We start from the raw sequence: 25,630 nt of genomic DNA, 5'->3' as shown, positions 1-25,630 counted from the left end.
AATGGGCCTTCACTGTAGCAAGGAAATCCTTTTACACCTCCCTGATTCATTTTCCCCACTCATTACAAGTAGCTTTTTCAAAAGTTTTCATTCTTCCTCAAATCTCCTATAACTCCCCCTCCTTCCACTTTCTCAGGTCATTGGCTAAGAGCTCCATTTTGCCTCTCCTCCTCATCTCACATCACTCAGATGCCTTCTACTTTTCTTTCCTCTTTCATCTGTTTCATATGCTCTTCCCCTTGCCAAGCCAAACCTCTCTAACTGCACAAGTGATCCAATTTCATCTCATCTTCTCTGGTAGATTGTACCTTCTATCATTCCCACCCTCTCACTAATAATTTTCAGTCTCCCCTGTCTACTGGCTGCTTCCTTACTGCTCACAAACATGCCGATGACTCTCCTATACCCCCAAAGCTCTCACTTGATCTATCTATCTTTGCTAGCTATTGTACTATATCTCTCCTCCTTTTCTTTTCTAAACTCTTTGAAAAGGCTGTCTACAATATGTTCTCCATTTCCTTTCCTCTCACTCTCTTCTTAACTCTTGGTAGTCTGGCTTCTGACTTCATCATTCAACTGAAACTGCTCTCTCCAAAGATATGATCTTTTAATTGCCAAATCTAATGGCCATTTCACAATCCTCATCCTTCTTGACCTCTCTGTAGCCTTTGACACTATTGATCATCTTCTTTTCTTTGATACTCTCTTGTCTCTTGGTTTTCATGAAACTGCTCTCTCCTACTTCTCCTTCTATCTGTCTGACCACTTCTTCTCAGTCTCCATTGCTGGATCTCCATCCAGGTCACACTTACTAATTGCTAGTGTCCCCCAAAACTCTGTCCTGAGTTCCATTCTCTTCTCCCTTTGTACTATTTCCTTTGTAATCTCATCACCTCTCTATACCAGATCAATTTATCTAGCCCTAACTTCTCTCCTGACATTCAGTCTTGCATCTACGACTGCCTAATGGACATCTCAAACTGGATTCCCCATGGACTTCTCAAATTCAACATGTAAAAAACTGAACTGATCTTCCCTACACCCTCTTCCTAACTTTTCTATTACTGTTGAGAATACTACCATCCTCCCAATTACCTGTGCTTGTAACCTGTGTGTCATTCTCTATTCCTTACTCTTCCTCACTTTGCCCCTGCTCCACCCTATCCAATCAGTTGTCATATCTTGCCTTTTCTACCTTTTCTTATACATGGTCCCTTCTCTCCTTTAATACTGCTACCACCCTGGTGCATAGTCTCATCAATTCACACCCAGACTATTCCAATTGTCTGTTCCTTGGACTCCCTGCTTCAAGTCTTTTTTTCACTGCAGTTCATCCCCTACTCAGATATTAAATTTATTTTTATAAAACATAGATAGGCCATGTCACCCCTCCTGCAACTCTTCGCCCCCAATCAATAAACTCTATTGACTCTCTATTACCTCCAGAATGAAATATCATCTGTCTTTTAAAACCCTTCATAACCTAGTTCATTTCTACTCCTTCCATGTGCTCTAAGGTCCAATGATATCACCTTTCTCTGGGAATTCTCATTGACTGTCTTGTGACCTCCATCCTCATCTCTGCCTTCTGGCTTTTAGGGCTTCCTTCAGGTCTCATTTAAAGTCCCCCTTTCTGCAAGAAGCTTTTCCCAGTCCTCCATAATCTTAGTGTCTTCCCTCTAAGGTCACCCCAAATTTATCTAGTATATATCTTATTTGTACATAGTTGTTTACATGCAGTCTTTCTTCCCCATTAGACTGTGAGTTCCATGAGAGCAGGGATTTTTTTTTTGCCTTTTTTTGTATCCTTAGCACTTAGTACAATGCTTGGTACATATTAGACGTTTAATAAATGTTTGTAGACTGACATACATATGCATATGTACACACATATGCACACACACTATGTCAGTCTATAGTCTGGAGATGGAGCAGACTGCCCAGATTGTGGTTATATATGGGCATTTATTTCCTAGAACCAGACCAAGACTAGGACCTAAGGCTGGTGGTAGGCGAAAGCACAAATTTCATGTGTGTGTGTGTGTGTGTGTGTGTGTGTGTGTGTGTGTGTGACTGAGTGTTCCACCGATGATTTTTATGCTTTTGTTGTTGTTACTGTTGTTCAGTCATGTCCGACTGTTCATAATCCCATGGACTATGCTGTTCACGTATAGACAAAGATACTGGAGTTGTTTGCCATTCCCTTCTCCAGTGGATTAAGGCAAACAGAGGTTAAGTGACTTGTCCAGGGTCACATAGCTATTAAGTGTCGGAGATCAGATTTGAACTCAGGTCTTCTTGACTCCAGACTCAACGCTCTGTCACTGAGCCATCTAGCTATCCCTTGTATGCTTTTACTAAACCCTACAGTTAGCTTAAAGGTGCGGTTGTATCACTGTTATTTGAAATCCTACATGGAATTGGTAGAAGATGCATACGTGTACACCCTCTTTTACCTGTAATATCCATACTCTTATTAAGAACCATCAGTTTCTTAGGGGCCAGGGCTATGCTATTTGCCATCTTTGCATTTCGTCTTCATGCATACAGTCACAAAGCACAGAAAGAATTTCTCTTGGCTACTATGGGAGTAGGAAACAGGGATTCCTGGTGAAAAACTTGAAGGATCCATTGTTCTCTTCAGTGGGTTAGATTTCAGCCTTGATGAAAGGAGCAAATGTGAGAGTCTGAGGGAGGAATAAACAATTTTCTTCCACTACCCACCCATTGTGAGCATGGATAAAGAGAACTGAGCCTGAAAATGATGACCTACATCATAATAGGCCAACTACAACTTGGAAAATCACTGGAGATACCCAATCCCTTTGCGCAATCCTGTCTGATTCCTAAAATAAGTTCTGATTGTTCAGTGCTGAGGACTTGGTGGGGGCTCGAAAGGTATACAGGTGTCTATACATAGGTATATATAGATTACGTGTCTGACTAAAACAAAATATCAGAGCTAAGACCCAATTCTAAGGTCTCACAGAGCCTATATACCCCTAGGGAACCATGGCCTAGGAATCAGGTGATTTGGCTTCTAATCCCAACCCTGATAATTGTGTGGATAATTCACATTTTTATGCCTGAGTTTCCCTTTTTATAAAATGGACTAATACTTCCCTAGAGTTGAAAAATTCTGCTTATAGGGAAGATGTAGATGTGTGCCTATCAACTCAGTCAGTGCCTAAGATCAATAGCAGTGGTCTTTGGCTCAGAGCGTTTGACCTTCTGAAGTCTAGAGGATCCCCTCACCCTCTTGCCTCATTCTCTAGTTCCTGCCTATCCCCAAAGCAGCAAACAAATGGGGAATGTGATGAGGATTTGAGTAGGATGTAGTAGGGGAAGAATCCTCTTGGTTTCTACTTTTCCCTTCATTTCAAGTCCCGTCCCAGTGATAATGACTATAACTATTATTTTAGTTTTTCAATTGGATCTCTGCTTTTCACCTACAGAGAATTTTACCGTTCAATCTCACAAATTCCTTAAATACGATTTTGTTATTACGTTTCATCTCGATGGCGTCTCAGTATTGCTAGTCCACCAATCAAACCTTTTTTTTGTACCAAGGAAAACCATTTAAACAAGACTTTGGGCCACAGTGAACTCAACTGACTGTTTGTATAATAGTCTGTCCCTGTGGAATTCCACCTCTCTACTGAGAAAAAGAAAGTGTATTTTTTTACGGGTCCCCTGGAACCAAGATTGATTATTTCATTTAAGCTGAATTAAACTTTTGCTGTCATTTTTGTTACTATAGTCATTGTGTATGTTGCTCTCTTGGGTCTGCATTTTTACTCTGCATCTATTCTTACAAGTCTTTCTATGTTTCCCTTAATTCCTTAGCTAATAAGATCACATGGATGTAGCAAAGGTTCTTCTCCTTTCCCAAACTTTATTTTTGAGCAATTAAAGCCTCATTTATTCATCTTCTTGAAGTCTGGGGGGATTCAGGACAAATATGAATGAATCCAATCAATACATCAGTGGTTATTCTCTTATTATTATTCTGATTTAAATTTGAATGTATTTGAATAGTTCGCCTGTGATGGGAATAATTTAACTTCTATTCTCAGGCCAGAACAAGGGTGGGAAGAACAAAGTACACATTCTTTATTTTCTTTGCTTCTCCAAGTGGTTGGAAATGATTTCCACACTGAAACCCTAGAGAATATCCCCCATCAGTCAAATCTCTGGCAAATGACAAGTCACTCTGTTGCCCAGAATGGCTTCTAGAGCCAGTTAACCTCCTTATAAGCCTTTTTGTACATCTATGTTAAACTTCTTTATGAAGTCTCTTTTTATCCAAGTCTATTTTATCTAATTATCTTATAAGATGACTGTTACAGGTTTTAAGCATTCAAATACAAACAAAAACAGTGCTAAAAGTTGTTTTCCTTATGGGTCTTCAGTTTTCATAGTTCTCCCAATGCCTATTAGATAAAACAATTGCAAAGAAAATGTTCTTAAAAAATAATAGGGTAATCATTTTGAATTTAGTGAGTAATCAAAGATGAGAAAAGATAGAAACAGTCAGCGTTGGAGGGGCTGTAGAGAGACTGGTACAACCTCCTTCCAAACCAGATCTCCAGAGACCAAGCCTGGGAGAAGCTAAACTGCTCATCTCTGAATTCACCAACATGTTTCTTCACTCCAGCCATTTTCTGCTTGAATATTATCGGTATTCATCCCCTCCCTTCCTAACTCACTCCCCACCCCCAACACACACATACACATACTTTCACCTCTTTCTTTAAGAACAGTAATCAAATCAAAACTATTTCTATTGCCTTTCTGACTGACGTATCATTTCATTTGCCATCGCTAAGACTTCCATAGACAAAACACCCTTCCTTGGCCGTATGTTAGAATGCAATTGCTTTGAAGGCAGAAGTTATCTTCCTTTTGTGTTTATATTTCTAGTGCTAATTTCAATGCTTGATACATAATAATCATTGAATTATTTATTCACACTAATATACAGTTGATGGAACTGTGAAATGGTTCAACTATTCAGGAAAGCAATTTGGGATTATGTTTGTAAAAAAGTGACTAAAATGTCCATACCCTTTGATTCAGAGATCCCACTGCTTGGCATATATACCAAGGAGATCAAAGACAGGATGAAAAGTCCTAATTATGTAAAAATATTTATGGTATTGCTCTTTTGTGATAGCAAAAACATGAACAAAAAGTAGATCCTCATCAACTGAGAAATGATCATACAGACTGTGGCATATGAATGTGATGAAATATTAGTGTGCCATAATAAATGACGAATATGAGAATCTGGAGAAGCATGAGGAACCTTATATGAACTGATGCAGAGTAAAAGAAGCAGGACCTGGAAAACAATATGCACAATGACTATAACAATGTAAACGGAAAAAACAAAGAAGACCCAAACTTAATTTTGTGTAATGATAAGGATAAAGCTGGAGTCTAGAGAAAACACGAGACAATATACTTCCCTCTCTTCTTTGTGGGACAGTTAGGTGGGGCAGTGGATAGAGCACCAGACCTGGAATCAGGAAGATCCAAGTTCAAATCTGGCCTCAAACATTTACTAGCTATGTGACCCTGGGCAAGTCACTTAACACCTATTTGCCTCAGTTCCTTATCTGTAAAATGGGGACCCACTGGAGAAGGAAATGGCAAACCACTCTAGTATCTTTGCCAAGGAAATCCCAAGAACAAAGTCCATGGGGTCACATAGAGTTGGATAGGACTGAATGTCTGAACAACAACACCAAAAATAGCAACTCTTCTTTACAGAGGTGGGGGACTGTGGGTGTAGAAACATTGCAAATACTGCCAGACTTATTTGATGTTTTCATTAGTTTTGTTCAGCTACTTTTCTTTTTCCTCTGATTTTAAGTCTTTCCTCTAAGGGGCTAAGGGGTGGCTTATTAGATAGGGTAGGAGGCAGGGATATATTTGGAAAGGAAGGTAATATAAAAACAAAAACTAGCAATATAAATTAAAATTTTTAAAAAATCAATGGAATGACGTTGCTGAAAAGCAAAAATGCTCTGCACTGTAGCTACAGGGAGGTGACCCCATGGTGGGAATGGTTTGGCCTACATTGATTAAGCTGCCTTCAAAGTAGAATTCTCATCGATACAATCTTTTAGCTCCATTGGCGGAGCTTTGCTGAAAGGAAATGTGACTTTGCTTCCCCTGGGCCCCCAGGAGGTAATCCAGATGAGAAAAGGCCAGCTGGATCAGCTGGTTTACGTTCAATTCTGCGGCTCATCAGCCACACACATACGCATAAATAATAATTTTTTAAAGCTGCCCTTTTTTTATTGCTGGTAATGACGTCAATGGCAGAATAAGGGCCTTCCTGTAGCTCTGACAAGGTAAGGAAACCAGAATTACAGAGTCAAGGGATTCTGGGGGGGAGGGAGGGGTAGCCTCTAAATCAGGACCCCCCCTCCCATAGTCCCCATTTTCAGAGTTCCCTGCACACCTGCAGCTGCATGGGAAGACAAATCACTTCCAGCAACTTGGAGCAGGAGGAGAAAATAAGGGAAGTCCGTCTCTGCTTCCCCTCCTTACCCTGGCTTGAGAACAGAAGTTGATTTATTCCCTTCACAGGCAGACTATTCAAATTAAATGGAACGTGAAACCATAAGGGGCTTATGGAGGCATCAGGCTTCTTGGATGAGTAGAAGGAAAGGAGCAGGGGGTGGGAAGCCCAGGCCTCAGCAATCTTCCTTCCTCTCATATCCACAGCTGCAAAGCCAGACTCATTCCAGTGTGTCTGAGAGCCAGCAGCCTCCAAAAGCAGGGACTCACAGCATCCCTGGCAGGCCCCTTCTCCTGCCCCCATGGTCACTTTAATTATTTGAACTGGAGTGCCTCAAAATAAGATGAAATACAACTAAAACATATTGTAGGGGCTTGACCTAGTATTCTACAGAGAATAGTTCATGGGGGAGGTAAAAAAGAAAACAAAAACAAATCCCACACCCCTCTTACTTGCTTCTGCTTGGGCCAACTAGAAATCTTTAAATATTCATGGCCGGTGAGCAGCTGAGTAAAGCAGAGAAGAAAGCTCCTGTGGGGATGAGGAGAGGGAGGTTGAGCAGAGGGAGAGCTGCAGCAGCAGCCCAGAGCTCTTGTCTCTTCTGCAGTGGAAAGTGAAACTGAGCAGGCTGAGGCCCAGAAGCCTGTGACCTGATACTGGGGAAAATGTTTGACTTTAATAGAAATCAATTCACAAGCATTCTTTATTAAGCACCTACTATGTGTCATGCTCAGTACTAGACACTGGAGTCCCAAAGACAAAAAAATCAAATTAGTACTTGCCTTTGAAAAAGCAAGTATATTATTTATTATTATATTATATTATGTTATGTTATGTTATATTATGCTATAATCTATATTTGGCCAGGGTTGGGAGTGGGTTATAATATGTACCTTGATAAGCAAATACGAAGGATATTTAAATAATATAAAGTAGTTTCAAGAGTGAGAGGTGTTAATAATTGGAGGGAGGGCAATCAGGAAAGGCCTCCAGCAAAAGGTGACTCCAAAGCTGCATTTTGAAGGAAGCTTGGAAAGGAGTGAATTTTAGATATGGGGGTCCACTTGTGCAAGATCATGGAGGTAGGAGATGGAATGTCATGTTGCCTCAACTTGTGTGTAGGTTGTTCTCATAGAGACAAAAAAGTAGACAGATAGGTCGATAGTGAAAGCCTTTCCATTGGTACCACAGTGTGGGCTCAAGTAGGCTGCAGCACATTTCCAATGTGCAAGATGTGGTGGAAAGGAAACCAGAGAGGAAATGTATGATTGGAAAAGGATGTGGGTTGGTCAGTTAGCGAGAGTGAGGGATGCTAGAAGGCCAGTCCCAGTGCGCCCCTGGTACAGGTAAAATATAAAAAGATCAGAGGAAAGACTGTCCCCTGTTGGACAGATCCTTTATGGAGTACCTGGGGGAGAATTTGGATCACATGCATGTAGGATGAGAGGGTGTGGCTAGGTGGTAATCTGTTCCAGGAGATGGAATATTCACACTGATGAGATCACAGATTCATCGAAGTATAAATCACAGTTGAGTGCTATGGCATAGAATCAAGAATTTCAGAATTAGAAGGGATTTCCAAATGTTATCTAGTTTAACCTGAACCTTAATCAAGAATGCCCCCTATGATATCCTCATCAAGTGATTATCTTAAGAAGCCATCCCTAAAATTCTTTTGATTGCTCATCCCTATGGGGAAAATTTTTATGGAGCATGCACTCCCCATGTGAGTACATTTAATTATTTATGTTTTATATATAAAAATATTATACTAATTATTGTGAATATTATAAAGCTTATACAAAAGTAGAAATGAAAAAAGAATGAGATAAAATGAAATGATTTTATGATAGAATTAATAGGCATTAGAGTTTATGGAATAGAGCAGTCAGTCTTGAGCTTTTGCAAACCCTTTTTGCAGTTACGTGCAGAGAAGGTTGGAGACGAGAGAGATCTGAGGCCAGTTAGGCCAGATGGCCAGTTAGAAGGCTGTTGTATTAGTTCAGGAAGGGGAGGCGATGACAACTTGATCTAGGGTAGTGGTATGAGAGGGGAGGGAGAATCAAGAAGACTTGGCAACTGATTGCACATGTGAATAAGGGGTGAGGGTAAACAAGGAGTTGAAGATGACCTTGAGGTGAAAGTTTTCATGACTGGACAGGTTGGCAGTATCCTTGAGAGTAATAGGGAAATTTGGAACATGGGTGGGTTTGGGAGAGAGGGGGAGATAATGAAATGATGTCTGTGATTCATATCTTAATCCATCCATGCCTGTTCATTCTGTGTGACTCTGGCTCATCTAAAATGGAAAAAGGGGAGGAGGTGGAGCTCTTACTCACTGGTCACTTGCCTCCAAGTTCAGAGCCTGCACTCCTATGGGGCCCCTCCCCTGACACCGTGAGGTGACCTGGGGGATAGGGTCAGAGTTTTCATAGTGGCACTTCAACAAATGCTGTGGCTAATGGTTTGTTTAGATTATGACTGTCCTGAGGGGCCAACTTCCATTCAGAAGTGGGGGAGCAGGGAGCTTGCTTAACATGAGGGAGCTGGGTATTGGGGAATGAATGTTGATGGTTGTGTTGGAGATAAGACTCACAATCATCTATGGGAGTGAAGGTGGGATGGGATTCGTTTTTTCACCCTCTGATTGGTTGATCACACAACCCTTGGGGTCAGCCTATGGGGAGGGCAGGGATAGATTCCATAAATCGATTCTGCAAGTCACCATTATGCTTTCTCTATTAAAGGGTTACCAAAAGCCACTGGCTACTCACCTAAAGACAGCACAATAGAATGCCAGACATGGAACTGAGAAGACCTCGGTCCAGATCCCATCTCTAATATTACAAGCTATGTGACCACATCCCTCAATTAACTTGTCTGAGCCTCAATTTTCTCAACCATAGGAGAGGAATTATAACACCTTGACTGTAGTACCCACCTCACGGTGATGTTGTGAGAGCCCTATGTAAGTGCTCTATGTGCTTTAAAGAACTATAACGTATGTCTGCCATTATTAATTTTCGGACCTGTATCATAGGACTGAAAAATCTCAGTTTGAACTGACATGACCTTGATGTAGTTCAGGACTCCAGAGGAGTCCTGTAATTCCCTACCCCATTGAGGGGCTCTTGAATTAGACAATTATGGCTTGGAAAAAACTTCCCATAGCCAGTTGGGAGCCATACTAAGATACAGGTTAATCGATCAATCGTCTTATACAGTAATTGGTCCCTCTGCCTCAGGCTGTTCCCACTCTGATCAATTCTTCAACCACTTGTCAAATAACATTCCTAGAGTATGGGTCTGATCATGGAACTTTCTTCTCAATAAACTCCAATGACTCCCTCTTACCTCCAGAAGTAAATATAAATTCTTTTGTTTGGCATTCAAAGCCCTTCACAATCAGGCCCCAATTCACCTTTAAAGGTTTCACACACACACACACACACACACACACACACACACACACACCACCCTTTCATGCTCTCTATGGTCCATTCCTGTTTCAATGTCTGTACCCGGGTCATCTCCCATGCCTGGAATGCACTCCTTCCTCACTGCTGCCTCTTAGAATTCCTGATTTTCTTTAAGACTTTCCTGATCCCTGAGCTGCTAGAATCCTCTTTCCCAAGTAGGCACCTAGCAGCTAGGTGGTGCAGTGGACAGAGCACTAGTCCTGGAATCAGAAAGATCTGAGTTAAAATCCAGCCTCAGACATTAACTAGCTGTGTGACCTGAGCAAGTCACTTCATCCCCTGCCCCTAAATGTGTCTCCCTTTCTTCAACTGTAAAATAGGGATAATAATAGCACCTACTTCACAGGGTTGTCATAAGGATCAAATGAGATAATTGGGAAGCACTTTGCATACTTCCTGATATATAATGAATCTTATATATAACAGTCATTTCAGTTGTGTGTGTCTGACTCTTCATGACCGCATTTGGGGTTTTGTTGGCAATGGTACTGGAATGGTTTGCCATTTTCTTCTGCAGCTCATTTTAAGATGAGGAAACTTGGGGGTAGCTAGGTGGCATAGTGGATAGAGCACCGGCCCTGAAGTCAGGAGGAACTGAGTTCAAATCCGACCTCAGACACATAACACTCACTAGCTGTGTGACCCTGGGCAAGTCACTTAACCCCATTGCCTAGCCCCCCCCCCCCCCAAAAAAGACAAGGAAACTTGAGGCAAACAGGGTTGAGTGACTTGTCCAAAGTCACACAGCTAATAAGGTACTAAGGTCAGATTTGAACTCATGAAGATGAGTCTTCCTAACTCCAGGCTCAGCTCTCTATCCATTGTGCCACCTAGCTGCCTCAGTGGAATATTCGGATTTCCATTAAGGCCTGGGTTGTACCTGATGACTTTTGTGTCTCCTTCCAGGTAGGAACCTAATTTCCAGCCTTCTCTGTCACAGGAAATCTACTAGATCATAGGCTTTTTCAGATGGAAGAGACTTTAAAGGTAATTTATTCCAAAACTGTAATTTTATAGATGTGGAAAGGAAGGTCTAGAAAGGTGAAAAAACTCCCAAGGTCATATAGTAAATAGCAGTACCTAGATTCAAGCCACAGTCACGAGGAAACTGACTTTTGTTTTTTAAACTTCAAACAAAATAAACCCTGGGTGGCTACAAGTCATAAAATGCCTCTTTCTTATGTTGATTTTATGTTGGTTATTCATTTAGTCTTTTTTGGATGAAAATATTTGTTCAGCATTGGGAATTCAGAAACTCACCAGCACCAGATATGTGGTTGGAAAATCTGAAAGCAAAAGAGCCAGAAAGCTTAGACAAAATCAGCTCAGCTCCTCTCTTCTTCATTAGGCCAGCTGAGCTGAGCTTCAGAAAAGGCCATGAATGGCAGAGATAGGCCAGAGCTTTGTGTGTGTGTGTGTGTGTGTGTGTGTGTGTGTGTGTGTGTACAAACAAATCCAAAAACCTTGTTGAGCTATTGATCATCTTAAAGGCTACTTGAGAAACTATCAAAGATACTCCAAAGTAAACAAACCAAAACAAGAAAAACAATCCACCCACCATATAATTTTTTGCTTTGATATTATCACTATAGAATGAAGTCCATATTGAAATGACTGCATAGTAAATTGAAAGAATAAATACTTCCAATGATGCACATTTCCTGTCTGCCAAGAAACTGAGATGTATTAACCTTAATCAATTCAGAAGCCATTATTATTCACTTATTACGGGCTCTTGAGGGTTGCCTCCTTCCAAGATGCCTAGTTTAAGCTATCTGGGGAGCCCCATAATTGGCTGGATGATCCAGTTCAGGTAATAAATATTATTTTTCCAGATCACAGGGTGGGTGTTTGGGAGGGAGGGGAGTAATTTGTGGAAGGGAGATTTCAAGCCACAGCAGAACAAATTCCTTTGATATTCCTAAAACACTGTATTAGGAGCTGTGAAGCATATGGGAAAGTGTAAGACTTCATTCCCATCCTTAGGGAACTCCCAAGCCAGTTTCGTAGATGAGAACTACAACTAGGATTTTTTTTTTTTGCCTAGGTAAGGGGGGAGTGTCTGAGTCATGTCTAGCTCAGAAAGGCTAGTTTAAATGAGGAACTGACCTCTTCTGCTACATAGTAGGGGAAATGGTTGGGATGGTGGAACAGATGAATGGGAAGGGATTGCTCCCTAGGACAAAGGAGAGAAGAGCCTAACCAGGAGGAATTCATCTAGGGTACATCATTGGGATGAGTGGGTAAGGAAACACCCTGGGAATAAGCTGTCAATGCTTTCTAAATTTTGGTCACCTTGTGGACAAAGCCTGGCTTTGCTTTAGTTTCAACTCTTCTTTGGATTCTGTCCTCCTTCTCCCACCACTTTTAGCATAGCCCATTAGATAAAAAGGGCAAAAGGGGGCCGTTATTTGGTTGGTGCTTAATTAAATTAGCCAATGTTAACGTAAGTAGTGGCCTTCCCCCTAACTTTATAAAGGAGCAATTCTATTCCTTTCCTCAGCAAGAATTTATTAAGCACCTACTACGTGCAAGACACTGTGCTAGTCACTGAGACAATGTTTTAAGTCATTTCAGCAACAGCAAAAGCAATCACACAAAACCCCTCTGGGTTCAAACACATACTTTCAAATGCAGGGGTTATGTTTTAGAGAAAGGTATGTATCAAGCTGGTTTTAATAAACCATTTCCTGCACATTAGAGGAGTTTGATATTAAAAGGAATTTTAAAAATGAATTCTTTGTAATTCATCTCTTTTAACTGTTCTGCCTTGCCCTCATCTTTGTGTTTTGTGTAATTCTAGATTTTCACATATATTGTATTTGGATAAAGCAGGGCACATCCATTCTTAAGCCAGTCAATTAACAAGCATTTGCCATACTGAAGGCACCATGGTACAAAGTAAAATCCAAAGTAGTAACTGAGTCATATAGGGATTTTCTGTAGTAGAGCTAGGTAGATACAGCCTATCAAACCTGAGGTTATTTACCTGATAATATCAGTTATCCTAAACACAGCTGAGTACTAGGAAGATTTTTTTAAGATCTCTGAGCCGCTAAAATAGACTTTACAAGGCACTGTCCTTTATTAATCAATAAACAATTATTAATCACTGGTCTGGCTTCCAACCTACATCTCACAGCCATCTGAGGAGGGTGCTTCTGCACAGAAGAGGCCAACCTCACCCACCAACCAACTGCCACCCACAGGGCAAACAGGCCAGCCTGACTGAAGCAGCAGGACACTCTGACGAAGAGACAGGAGGTAGCATGTGCCTGGCAAGTCAAACCATCACCACCAACTCAACCACATCCCCACTAGGACTTTAATGGAGATAGTCCAGGACCCTGAACTCAAGAGCCTTGGGAATAGCAATGCTTCCAGCTCAATGCCCTCAGCCATCATCCCCTGAAGCAGACCCCTTAGAGATACAGCCTGGTAACTGCTCCTGCAGAAGCTACTGCCACCCCTTTGGAAAACCCCCAAAATGAAAGCTCCTATCACCTAGGTCTCTGTCACGGTCATATGGTTCAACATCACAAACTGGTACGATTTCATCAGTGGAAATGACATGAAAGAAGAGGCATTACCATTTGCTTTGCCACTACACCCCAAGGACCATGGGGCCTTTCCATCTGATTTGCAGCTGAAACCTTCCATACATATTGTCTCCTCCATTAGAATGTGAGCTCCTGGAGAGCAAGGACTGTCTTACTTTTCTTTTTGTATCTTCAGAACTTAGCACAGTGCTTTGCACACAATAAATACTTAATAAATGCTTCTTCATTCATTCATTCTTTTATCCATTTATTCACTTACTATGAATACCAAGGAATTCAGTGCTGCTATTATGACCCTATGGTTATAAATTCAGAGCTGGGAGGGAACTGGGAGACCATTTTTCTAGGCTGACATCCCTCATTCTACAGATGAGAAAACTGAGACCCAAGGAGATGAAATTACTTGGTTAGTGTCTAAGAAAGGCTGAAAATGGTACTGAGATAAAGCTGGGCAACATGGTGTGTGTGGAGCCAGGGCTGACCAAAAGCCATTGCAGACCTCTACCAAGGGGATGAGCTCTTTTTAGGAGAAGGTCCTCCCTCTCTTCTCGGTAGGATGGACATAGCCAGCTTTTGCCTGGAGGCCATCATTTTAATAAAAAACATTGTTTGGGAATTAGAGACAGAAAAATAGGGAAATGTTGAGAATTACCTCACAAGGAGAGTTCTTCATTGGTGCAGGAAACATGTTGCTGGTCAGTACCACAGTTTCTGCTGGGCTAGCCTTGCTAGTGTTAAACAGCATTGCATAGCCTGTGGGAAGAGGAAGTAATAGATTATTATCAAGAATGGAAAAGCATGTCTGAATACAAATTGAAACATACTTCTTTGTTTCTTTGTTTCTGTTTCTCTCTCTCTCTCTCTCTCTCTCTCTCTCTCTCGTTTGAGTCTTCTTGCAATAAATGACTAATATGGAAAGGCTTTACATGATTGCACCAGTATAACCTATATCAGATTGCTTACTGTCTCAGGAAGGGGGGAGGGGAGGGAGGGAGGGATAGAATTTGGAATTCAAAACTTTTAAAAAATGTTAAGAATTATTTTTACATGCAATCAGGTGAAAATTAAATATTATTATAAAACTATAGGAAGAACAAAATTTGGTTGACAATAAATAGAATCAGGGGTGTTATTAATTTATCTGAATATTTTCTGATCAACATTTGACAACTTTATCATATGAAAAATCTTGTGTACTTAATAAAGTTTTTGATTAAAAAAAGGAAAAGCATGAATGTGTCTTCAATTCAACACACATTTACACATACACAGTATGTGCTAAGCAATGAGATAGTTACCTAGATAAATATGACAATCTTTGCCCTCAAAGAGCTTACAGCTTAGTGGATTTGGGCTAAAGTGGGTAAGTAAATGAGCATAAATCAAAATGGAATGTGAAAATACCAGAGTTTATACATCATAAGAGAGACACAGAGTGCAATCTGAGTTCAGGAGAGTGGGATCGCTTCATATTGGGAAAGGGAAGGAATCAGGAAATACTATAAGAGGTTGGCATTAATCTGCTCAATCTCTTACATGTAAAATATGGGTAAGATTTCAACTGGCATGGCTTATAGCAGTTAGAGCAGGAATGGATCTTATGAGACATCTAGCTCAACACTGCTAATTTTACAGAGAAGGAAACTGAGGCCCACAGATGTCATAGAATTATAGATTGAGAGCTGGGAGAGACCTTACAGACCATCCATTTAGTCTAACCTTTGTCATTTTTATAGATGAGGAAACTGAGGTCTAGAGGGATTAAATGATTTGTCCAGGGTCTTTAAGGTAGCAAGTGGCAGAGCTATGATTCAAACTTGGGTCCTCCAATTCCCAGTAAAGTCTTCTTTTCATTGGACCATGCTGTGATGTAGGAGTAGGGATGATGGTATGGTAGAGAGGCAATAATGGAGACACTGCCTCAGACTAGCTAGGCTGCTAACATTTTTTTTAAAGTACAATAGAAATGTCATTTATTTTAATATCATCCTTGCTATCATTATGATTATTAAAAAAGCATCTATTCCTATTAAACATATTTTCAAGTTAGTGATGTTGTTAGTAAGAATTAGAACCAATAGGAGGAACCACCAGAAAGAGGGAAAAAAAACACAACAGAAGAAAAAAATAGCAAATAGTATGCTTCGATCTGCATTCAAACTCCATAGTTCTTTCTTTGGATATGGATAGCATTTTCCATCATGAGACCTTTGGAGATGTCTTAGATCCTTGCATTGCTGAGAAGGATTAAGTCTATCAATATTAGTCATCGTACAACATGGCTGTTATGGTGTACGATGTTCTCTTGGTTCTGCTCACGTCACTTAGCATCAGACCATACAAGTCTTTCCAGATCTTTCTGAAGTCTTCTTGCTCATCATTTCTTATAGGACAACAGTATTCAATTACATTCATATACCATAACTTGTTCAGCCATTTCCCAATTGATGGGTATTCTCTCAATTTCCAATTCTTTGACACTTCAAAAAGAGTTGCTATAAATATTTTTGTACTTGTGGGTCCTTTTCCCATTTGTATGATCTCTTTGGGATATAGCCCTAGAAGCTATTGCTGGGTCAAAGACTATGCACATTTTTATAGCCCTTTGGGCATAGTTCCAAATTGCTCTCCAGAATGGTTGGATCATTTCATAACTCCACCAACAATGCATTAGTGTTCCAATTTTCCCACATCTTCTCCAACATTTATCATTTTCCTGTTTTGTCATGTTGGCCAATCTGATAGGTATAATGTGGTACCTCAGAGTTACTTTGATTTGCATTTCTCTAATTAATAGTTACTTAGAGCATTTTTTTCATGTGACTATAGATGGCTTTAATTTCTTCATTTGAGAACTGCCTGTTTATATCTTTTGACCATTTATCAATTGGAGAATGACTTGTATTCTTATAAATTTGACTTAATTCTCTATATATTTTAGAAATGAGGCCCTTATCAGAGACATTGGCTGTAAAAATTCCCAATTTTCTACTTTCCTTCTAATCTTGGTTGCATTGGCTTTGTTTGTGCAAAAACTTTTCAATTTAATGTAATCAAAGTTATCCATTTTGCATTTCGTAACGTTCTCTATCTCCTGTTTGGTCATGAATTCTTCTGTTCTCCATAAATCCGATAAGTAAACTATTCGTTGTTCTCCCAGTTTGCTTACAGTATCAGCCTTTATATCTAAATCATGAACTCATTTTGACTTTATTTTGGTATACAGTGTGAGATTTTGATCTATGCCTAGTTTTTGCCATACTCTTTTCCAGTTTTCCCAGTAGTTTTTGTCAAATAGTGAATGCTTATCCCAGAAGCTGGGGTCGGTCTTTGGGTTTATTAAATAGTAGATTACTATAATCATTGACTACTGAGTCTTGCATACTTAACTTATTCCATTGATCCACCACTCTCTTTCTGGCTGCTAACATTTTTAATTACCTTGGCTTGACTTGGCTGTCTCTAAACCAGAGGGGAATATTCAATAATGTGTGTGACAAGTGCATATACATCATTACCATCAACACACTAAACGTGGATTATTAAAAAGATAGATTTCTAAATTGCTTGGGTTATCACCTCCATCATCCTTCTAGGAAACTAAATTTGTATTATATCTCCTGGTCTTCTAGCCTCTTATCCCTGCCTGCCTCCTAGCTGACTGTATAGTTGGCCTGGTTTGCACAGAATAATATGGCATTAGGTGAATCATTTCACCTACACTTTTCATTTGTCCCTAAGGTTTCATGGGAAATCACAAAGACACAACTTCTTCCTCCCTTGCCCACATCAGAATCAGCTCATTCTACCTGGTCCCAATAAGGAGAGGTCTCCTGCTTTCTGTAAGCCCTAACCTGGGTTCAAACAGTATAATATAACCTGCTGGCTGAGTATAGCTGATGAAGGACAACTCATACAACTTTGGTAATTGTAAAGACCTTTGTAGACATTTAGTGCTGGGGAATACTTTGTATGGTCATCTCAATTATCCAAGGAGAGCACAAAAATAAAATTTCCAAACCTCATTTTAGCCATTCACTTCTACTTTCTTTACTGCTGAAGCTTTTTTTTACCCGAATGTCTGCCAAGAACAAATTGGAGGCCACCCAGAGGAGGGCAATTAGGATGGGGAAGGAGCTGGAAACAATGTCATTGTGGTAGGATCTGGGGATGGATAGGCAGGATAAGAGGAGTCAAGAGAGGATATGAGACCAGTGTAGATGTATGATGGCTGGGGTGTGTGACATCTCTGGGCTTCAGTTTCCTTCTTTGTAAAATGAGTTAGATGACTTCCAAGGACACTTCTATGATCCTATGATGATTGCCAGTTGAAATCTTACCCATCTTTCACATAAAACAGGCTGAGTAGATCATTTTTACCTGGTAGATCACAGTTGTCTTCAAATATTTTCCATATATGTCATGTGGAAGAAGAACCTGATTTATTTATGTGGTTCCAGAAGATCAATAAGTGTATGATATAAAGAGGTAGAATTCAATTCAATTAAAAGACAATCCTTGTAACAATTGGAGCTATCTCATGATGGGACAGGATGTCCCATAAAGTAATGTGTGGGTTCTAAGGAAAGGAGAGGCTGGAAGAGCCATCTGCCACTGTTGTCACAAAAGGTGTCACTTTGTTGAATCCCGTATATATCTTGTTTATACACAGCCATTTGTGTGTTCCATTTGACTGTGAACTCCTTCAGGTCAAGCACCATGTTTTGCCTTTTTTTATCCCCAGTACTTAGCATGGAGCCTAGCACACAGTAAGTGCTTAATAAACGGTGTTGATTGACTGACTGAATGAATGGGAGATTGACTAAATAACTTAAGTCCTTTTCAACTGGAAGATTCTAGGAGCACTAGAGTTCTAATCTCTTCTATTAACCTTCTGTCAGAGATACCGTCAAGTCTTATAGCAGAGTTGGGAGACTTGAGCTGAAGCAAGAGGGTCTGGCTATCACATAGGGAGAATTCACATTAGGAGTAATCAGCTCCTGAAGAATGAGGAGTTACTCAGCTCTCTCTCTCCCTTAGCGTGGTTGGGGATTACTTTAGCAAAAACCTAATTGCTTCTGATATACACAGACATTTTATTTAGCTTAGTATCTTTGGAAACTGAGAATAAACTTTCCATATATCTAAAGGAGGTAAATGGACTATCTGGATGTCTTTATTTTACACATTTATTATAATTATCATACTATATTACATATATATGTGTGTGTATATATATATATACATATTATAATATATATATATGTGTGTGTATATATATATATAAAACATATACATATATCCAAACTGTTTGGATTTAGTCAAAGGGCCGCACTTGAGGACCTAGAGGGCCACATGTGGCCTTGAGGCCACAGGTTTCCCACCCCTGATCGGGTCTGCCATAACCATCTGTCAGGTCCTGTTAGATTAGTTCTATGACCGCCCATTGCTTTTATTTGGAAAGTAGGTGAGAGCAAACTATACAAAACACTTAAAAAAAAGTTAATTAAAATTTTTTTTTCAATCAGTAAAATCTGCCCCCTACCCCCCCACCCCCCGCCTTGCACAACAGGACCCTTGTTACAAACATGTGTAGTCAAATAAAACAAATGTCTGCGTTGGCCATGTCCAAAGAAATACGTCTCAGAGTCCTTCACATCTTTATCAAGATGCAGGCAGCATGCTTATTCGTGAGTTCTCAGGTTGGTCATTACACTAATCAGACTTCCTAAGTTATTCAAAGTTGTTTGTGTTTACCATATCGTTGGCATTGGACAAATTGTTGTCCTGGTCCTGCTCATTTCACTCTCTATCAGTTCTTACTGGGCCAAACAGGATGGTAAAGGATCATGGGATTACAGACTCAAAGTTGAGAGGGACCTCCGAGACCATCAGATCCACTGCCCTTCACTTAAAGTGATTTGCCCAAGGTCAGACAGATAGTAGGTGGCAGAGACAGGATTCACATGAGCCATGTGGAAAGTGGATTAGACTTTTTTTCTGTTTGGTCACTAGAGGATGTACCTAGAAGCAATAGGTAGAAGTTTCAGAGACAGTTTTTGACTTGCCAGGAAATACTTCCCAATAAATGGGGGTGTCCAAAAGTGGGATGGGCTGCCCAGAGAGTCAGTGAGTTTGGTTCAATGTATTTCATTAAGCCTTTATTAAGTACCTATTCTTTGCAAGGAAATGGGAGTTTCTCCTCATTAAAGGTCTTTAAGAGAAGTTTGGATGGCCACTTTTTGGGTGTATGGGGATTCCTGTCCAGGCATTGGTTGGACTAGGTAACCTCTGAGGTCTCTTCTTTTTAAATTAATTAATTAACTTTTAGTTTTCAACATTCACTTCCATAAGATTTTGAGTTCTAAATTTTTCCCTCCTCCCCAAGACAGCATGCAATGTGATATAGACTCTACATATACATTCATATTAAACTTATTTTTACATTAGTCACGTTCTAAAGAAGAATTAGAACCAATGGGAGGAACCAGAAGAAAGAAGAAACAAACAAAAGAAAGAGTACAAATAACATGCTTCCATTTGCATTCAGACTCCATACTTTTTTCTCTGGATGTGGATAGCATTTTCAATCAGGAGTCTTTTGGATTTGTCTTAGATCCTTGCATTCCTGAGAACAACTAAGTCTATCAAAGTTAGTCATTGCTCAATGTTGCTGTTACTGTGTACAATGTTCTCTTGGTTCTGCTCACTTCATTCAGCATCAGTTCATGTAAGTCTTTCCCGGCTTTTCTTAAGACCATCCGCTCATCGTTTCTTACGGAACAATAGTATTCCATTATATTCATATACCACAACTTGTTTAGACATTCCCCAATTGATGGATGTCCCCTCAATTTCCTTTTCTTTGCCACCACAAAAAGAGCTGCTATAAATATTTGTGTACATGTGGGTTTTTTCCCCCATTTTTATGATCTCTTTGGAATACAGCCCTAGAAGTGCTATTGCTGGGTCAAAGGCTATGCACATTTTTATAGCCCTTTGGGCATAGTTCCAAATTGCTCTCCAGGATGGCTGGATCAGTTTACAACTCCACCAACAATGCATTAGTGTTCCAATTTTCCCACATCTTCTCCAACATTTATCATTTTCCTGTTTTGTCATGTTAGCCAATCTGATAGGTGTGATGTGGTACCTTTGAGGTCTCTTCTAACTGAGATCTGTGATCCTGGGACTGAACTTTAGACTTGTTAAAGAGCCTGATGGGGTGGAGAAGCTCATAGGCATGACACTAACTTCCCCTGAGAATGGGAAGTTCCAATTTTGGTGTCTGGTTCCCAACGCAAGACACAGGACACAGCAAACAACACACGACCTTTCTGTGCTCCAGTCTGCCCGCTCCCAGAAACCTTATGTCTACCTCATCTTTCAGTTAATTCCCATGTTCCTACCCTTGTCAAGTTTTTCCTTTAGCAAAGATCATAAACACCTTTGGACTAATCAGATGATTCTTTGAGATAGAAGTGAGCTAAAGGAATAAACAAGAATTACACACAGATATTCCAAGGGGAAAATTTTGCCAGGCAGAAGTGAGTTTATCTGGAACTAAGCTAGCCCCATTATCTAAGTTATGAGATTCTCTAACTTTAGTTTCAAGATCCCGTTCCCTGCCCTTCACCTCATGCTATGATAGGGCTCTTGGGGGGAAGGTTATTGGATAGGAAAGTGTGTGTAGGGAAACAGTACCTTGGTGATTTGGAAATGGGGCATCCTCCAAGATCCCAACCTGCCACTGGGGAGTATGGGGCATGGCCATGCCCTGAATCCAGCCACAGTCTCCATCCTCAAAGTCACAATAAAATCCAGCTGGGAGTTTTTCTGCAAGGAAAAAGCAGAGATACAGTCAATGCAATTCCAATTTCCAATTAAAATTCAATACAATCCATGTTTATTAGGCATTAATAGTAATATTAATATTATATATTAATATAACCGATATATTAATAGAATTAATATGATATATCATACAACATATTAATATAATAATTGATATAATTAATACAATAATATTATTAATAATAATAATATTAAGTTATCTTCTATGAGAATGCAAACACCTTGAGAGCGATGACTGTCTTGTTTTTCTGTTTGTATCCTGCTGCTTAGCACAGTGTTTTGCACATAACAAATACTTAAGAAATCCTCATTTTTTCATTCGTTCATTCATCTACTATGTGTACTGTGCTATAATAATAAGCATTGGAGGTGCAAACACTAGCTGTCTTTTCATGATATCTTAGTCCTTCCTAGTATGAAAGAAATTCATCTCATAGTCTAATTCCCACAAAACTGTTAGTGACTTATGGTGTTATTGATTCATTTATTCATATATTCACCCATTTAACAAGCATTTATTAAGTGCCTACAGCTAGGTGCGGGAGAGATTACCAGGTGTCTGCATTTTAAAATGGAATATCAAGGAGAGGACAATGCTTCATTCAAAGAAATGAACGGAGTAACTGTAGAATTCCAGGTACCATGATGGGCAGGTAGGGAAAGTGTTTTTCAATAGGAAGCCCCTTACTGGCTTACTTCCACTCATTCCCCAGAAAAGACTTCCTACTCTGCTTAATTAGAATGCTAGCCTTGCAAAGAGGCTACCATAATCCTTTGCTCCTCCTCAGACTTTCCCTGGGCCCAGTGTCATAAGGTGAGACCCACATGGATGTACTCTTCATGTAACTTAGCATGGTGCAGGTGGGAAGAAAATGTAGATGTAGAGTCAGGACCCTGGGTTTGAATTATGACTCTTCCACTATGATATAAAACAAGTCATTTCCCTTAACTGGACCTCAATTTCCTCACTGGCAAAATGATCCAGTTGGACTAAAAGACATCTAAGTTGCTTTCCAGCCCTGGATCTGTGACCTATGAGCTAGAGAACTGACCTTGAGAAGCATGTGCCTGTAAAAAGGTTCTGGAGTCCTGTTCACATGCTCTTGACCTCAATACAGCCAATCCAGGAGATAGCAGGAGGGCCAAGCCAGTGAAGAATGGGCCCCAACAGGAGGGATGGAATCATAGTCTTCCACCCAGAAAGACAGGTTAACCCAAAGCACAAATAATGTTCCTTTTCCCCCTTTTCTCTCTGCTACCTCTTGACAGAGAGGGGCCCTCTCTCTTCCTGGCTTTGACAGTGCTTCAGTGAATTATTGCTCATCCTCCCCAACCTCCTGCCCTGTTTTTCTGGGCTTTTCACACAGAGGCATAATCATAAATTAAAACAAGTTGTCACTGACTTTGAACATCTCTTCCATTTATATCCCACTGAAGAAATCATTTCCTCCCTGAGCCCTGTGTGAAGTTTCTCTGATGAAAAATCCAACAGTAAAGGAAGAAATCTTTCTGTTTTATTTTTTATTCCCCCTTCAGGAGTCCCCCATCTACTTCACTTTGCAGCAGCTAACTGGTAGCTGGAAGGAACCCCTGCTGTGATATGCTCTTCAAATATAGAGCTTTGCCAAGCAAGCCTTACAGGATGCCGATCTAACAGGAGAGTTGGAGCTCTTGGGGGATGGGGGAAGGAGGCTGAGCCAAGGCCCCCCATTGCCTCTAGCTCAGTCAGCTGACTGTCTTCTGTTTGGGATGTAGGGTCCGAGAAAGCACCCTATCTTCTGAAACATGGATACTTTGAGCTGAATATCAGCATTAGGAGATCTGGCATCTCACCCTGCATCTGCCGCTTTTTAGACATGTGACTATCCCTCCAAATCTCAGTATTCTCATCTGCAAAATGGGTATATTAATACCTAGCCTAGCTAACTTATAAAGTTGTTGTGAAGATCAAACAACACAATGCGGAATTTATATAATAATGAAAATACTTTGAATAATAATAACTAGTATCCACATAGCAATTTAAGGCTTACAAAACATTTTACAAATATTATCTCATTTCATTCTTGCAATAACCCTGGGAGGTAGGTACTATTACTATCTATCCTTGTTTTACAGATGAAGTAATTGAGACTGAGAGAGGTTTAGTGTCAAGAGTCACACAGCTAGAAAGTGTCTGAGGCTGGATTTGAATTCAGGTCTTCCAGATTCTATTTAACTGCACCACCTGCCTTACACTCTATCTACTGCACCACCTGGCTGCCTCTTTGAAAAGCAGAAATGTACAAATGTATGAAATTGTCCAAAGCCTGGGGTCACTAGTCACTGAGATCAGGGTGCAGGACAGAGATTATGATGATTTAGGGGTATAGGTATAGGGTCATAAAGTGCTTTGCTGATACCTTTAAAATGCTAGGACCACCTCCCAAACCCCCAAAGCTTGTATCTATTTTGCATATATCTATATGTGAACACATTGACTACAAGCTCCTTAACAACAGGGATTGTTTTATTTTCATCTTCATAGTCGTAGTGCCTAAGACAGAGACTGGAACATCACAGGCATGTCATCAATGCTTTCTGAATGATTGATTCTAACCAGGTGAAGCAACACTATGAGTGGTTTTACTTTCCTTTTACAGTTAAGGGAACTGAGGCTTTCATCATTAGAAAGTTTTTCCTGACTTCAAACTTAAATGTGCATTTTTGCACCTTTTATCCACTGGCCCTAGAGCTGATCCCTCTGGGGCTGAGCAGAGACTGGCTACTGGAATGCTGGATTCTGGGGATGGTCTGAGAGGAGGCACCAATACTTCAGTCTCTTTGTTCTGGACCCCTCAGTCTTCTTCATACAGTTTAAGATCGAAGATTCATAAATTTGGAAGGGGGAGGGATAGCAGAGGTCGTCTAATCCAGCCTCATTTTACAGATGAGGAAACAGTAAACAGAGGTTAAGAGATTTACTCATAGTCAAATAAGCAGTAAGTGGCAAGACTGGGATTTAAACATGTTTGGATTCTGCATCTAACGCTCAGTCTGCTGTATCACAGTTGTCCTCCTCAATCTGGATAATACACAGTAGTATGGTCTGCAGGATTTGCAGGATGGACTCAACATATAATCCATTACAGGAGACCTTCAGTTTAAAGAAGTATTTCTCAACCTTTTGTAGACTCCATGGAATAGGATAGGAAAGGATAGGAGAGAATAGGAAAGGACAGGGTAGGATAGGGCAGTATAGGATGGGATGGGATAGGGTAGGATAGGATAGGATTAGGGTAGGGTAGGATGGCATAAGGTAGGATAAGGTAGGGTAGGGTAGGGTAGGATGGGATAGGGTAGGGTAGGGTAGGATGGGATAGGGTAGGGTAGGATAAGGTAGGATAGGGTAGAGTAGGATAGGAGAGGATAGATTGGAACAAAATATTCTAATACAGAAACAGGAATTCTTAGAAGTACAAAGGGACTGCTGCTGGTTGTGAGTCATTCTGAGTTAACATAACTGTAGGCCTTTGGTTATCTTTTGCTGGACCTGATGACAGAAGTCATTGTTTGGTACAGAATACTGAGTAGAAGCAACCAAACATTTGAAAGACTGGTTTCTGTTCACATAGGGCTTTAGATGTTACCAAACATGTTCTTCCCAATAACTTAGGAAGACGGCAATGTAAGTACTGTTATGCCCATTTTACAGATGGGGAAACTTGAGGCTCAGGGAAATTAAAGTAACTTGTCTAGTACTACACAGCTAGGAAACTAGTAGAGCTGGGACTCACACCTAAGGCTTCTGACTTGAAAGTCAGAGTCTTTTTAAAAAAATTTTAATTTTTTAAAGACCATGTAACACACTATAGTCAGTTAAACTGATCAAGTCAATGAATTCAACACTGAGATTTTCTATGATCCATTCCAACACAGGAAACTAAGAGATGATGATAGGTATGTTTTTATAATTCATCAAGGTTTTCAAAATGTTTTCATATACATTATGTCACTTGAAGCAAGATTAAGGTCGGAGGGACATGAGAGAAAAAAACAAGACACCTCAGTTTCCTCATCTGTAAAGTGACGGGACTGGACTGAGTGGCTTCTGAGATGGCCCTTCCAATTATAGAACTAGATCCATGGACCTGTGAGCTTGTAAGTTGTGTGTGTGTATGTGTGTGTGTGTGTGTGTGTGTGTGTGTGTGTGTGTGTGTGTGTGT

General features: G+C 40.2%; 1 protein-coding gene across 1 annotated transcript in view; it reads right to left on the bottom strand.

The window, feature by feature from the left end:
* Positions 1 to 25,630, bottom strand: part of ALK (ALK receptor tyrosine kinase) — a 970,895-nt gene that overhangs the window by 105,824 nt on the left and 839,441 nt on the right. The window contains exons 7-8 of the mRNA XM_027850364.1: positions 21,276 to 21,407; positions 14,224 to 14,324 (exon numbers count right to left, since the gene is read on the bottom strand). Coding sequence (XP_027706165.1) covers positions 14,224 to 14,324; positions 21,276 to 21,407 — 233 coding nt within the window. The remainder of the gene's footprint in view (positions 1 to 14,223; positions 14,325 to 21,275; positions 21,408 to 25,630) is intronic.

The sequence above is a fragment of the Vombatus ursinus genome, unplaced genomic scaffold (assembly GCF_900497805.2).
Source record: "Vombatus ursinus unplaced genomic scaffold, bare-nosed wombat genome assembly UNPS02009062.1, whole genome shotgun sequence".
NCBI classification, from domain to species: domain Eukaryota; kingdom Metazoa; phylum Chordata; class Mammalia; order Diprotodontia; family Vombatidae; genus Vombatus; species Vombatus ursinus.
Note: the sequence above shows the minus strand (reverse complement) of the source record. Positions and strands in the feature narration are given on the sequence as shown.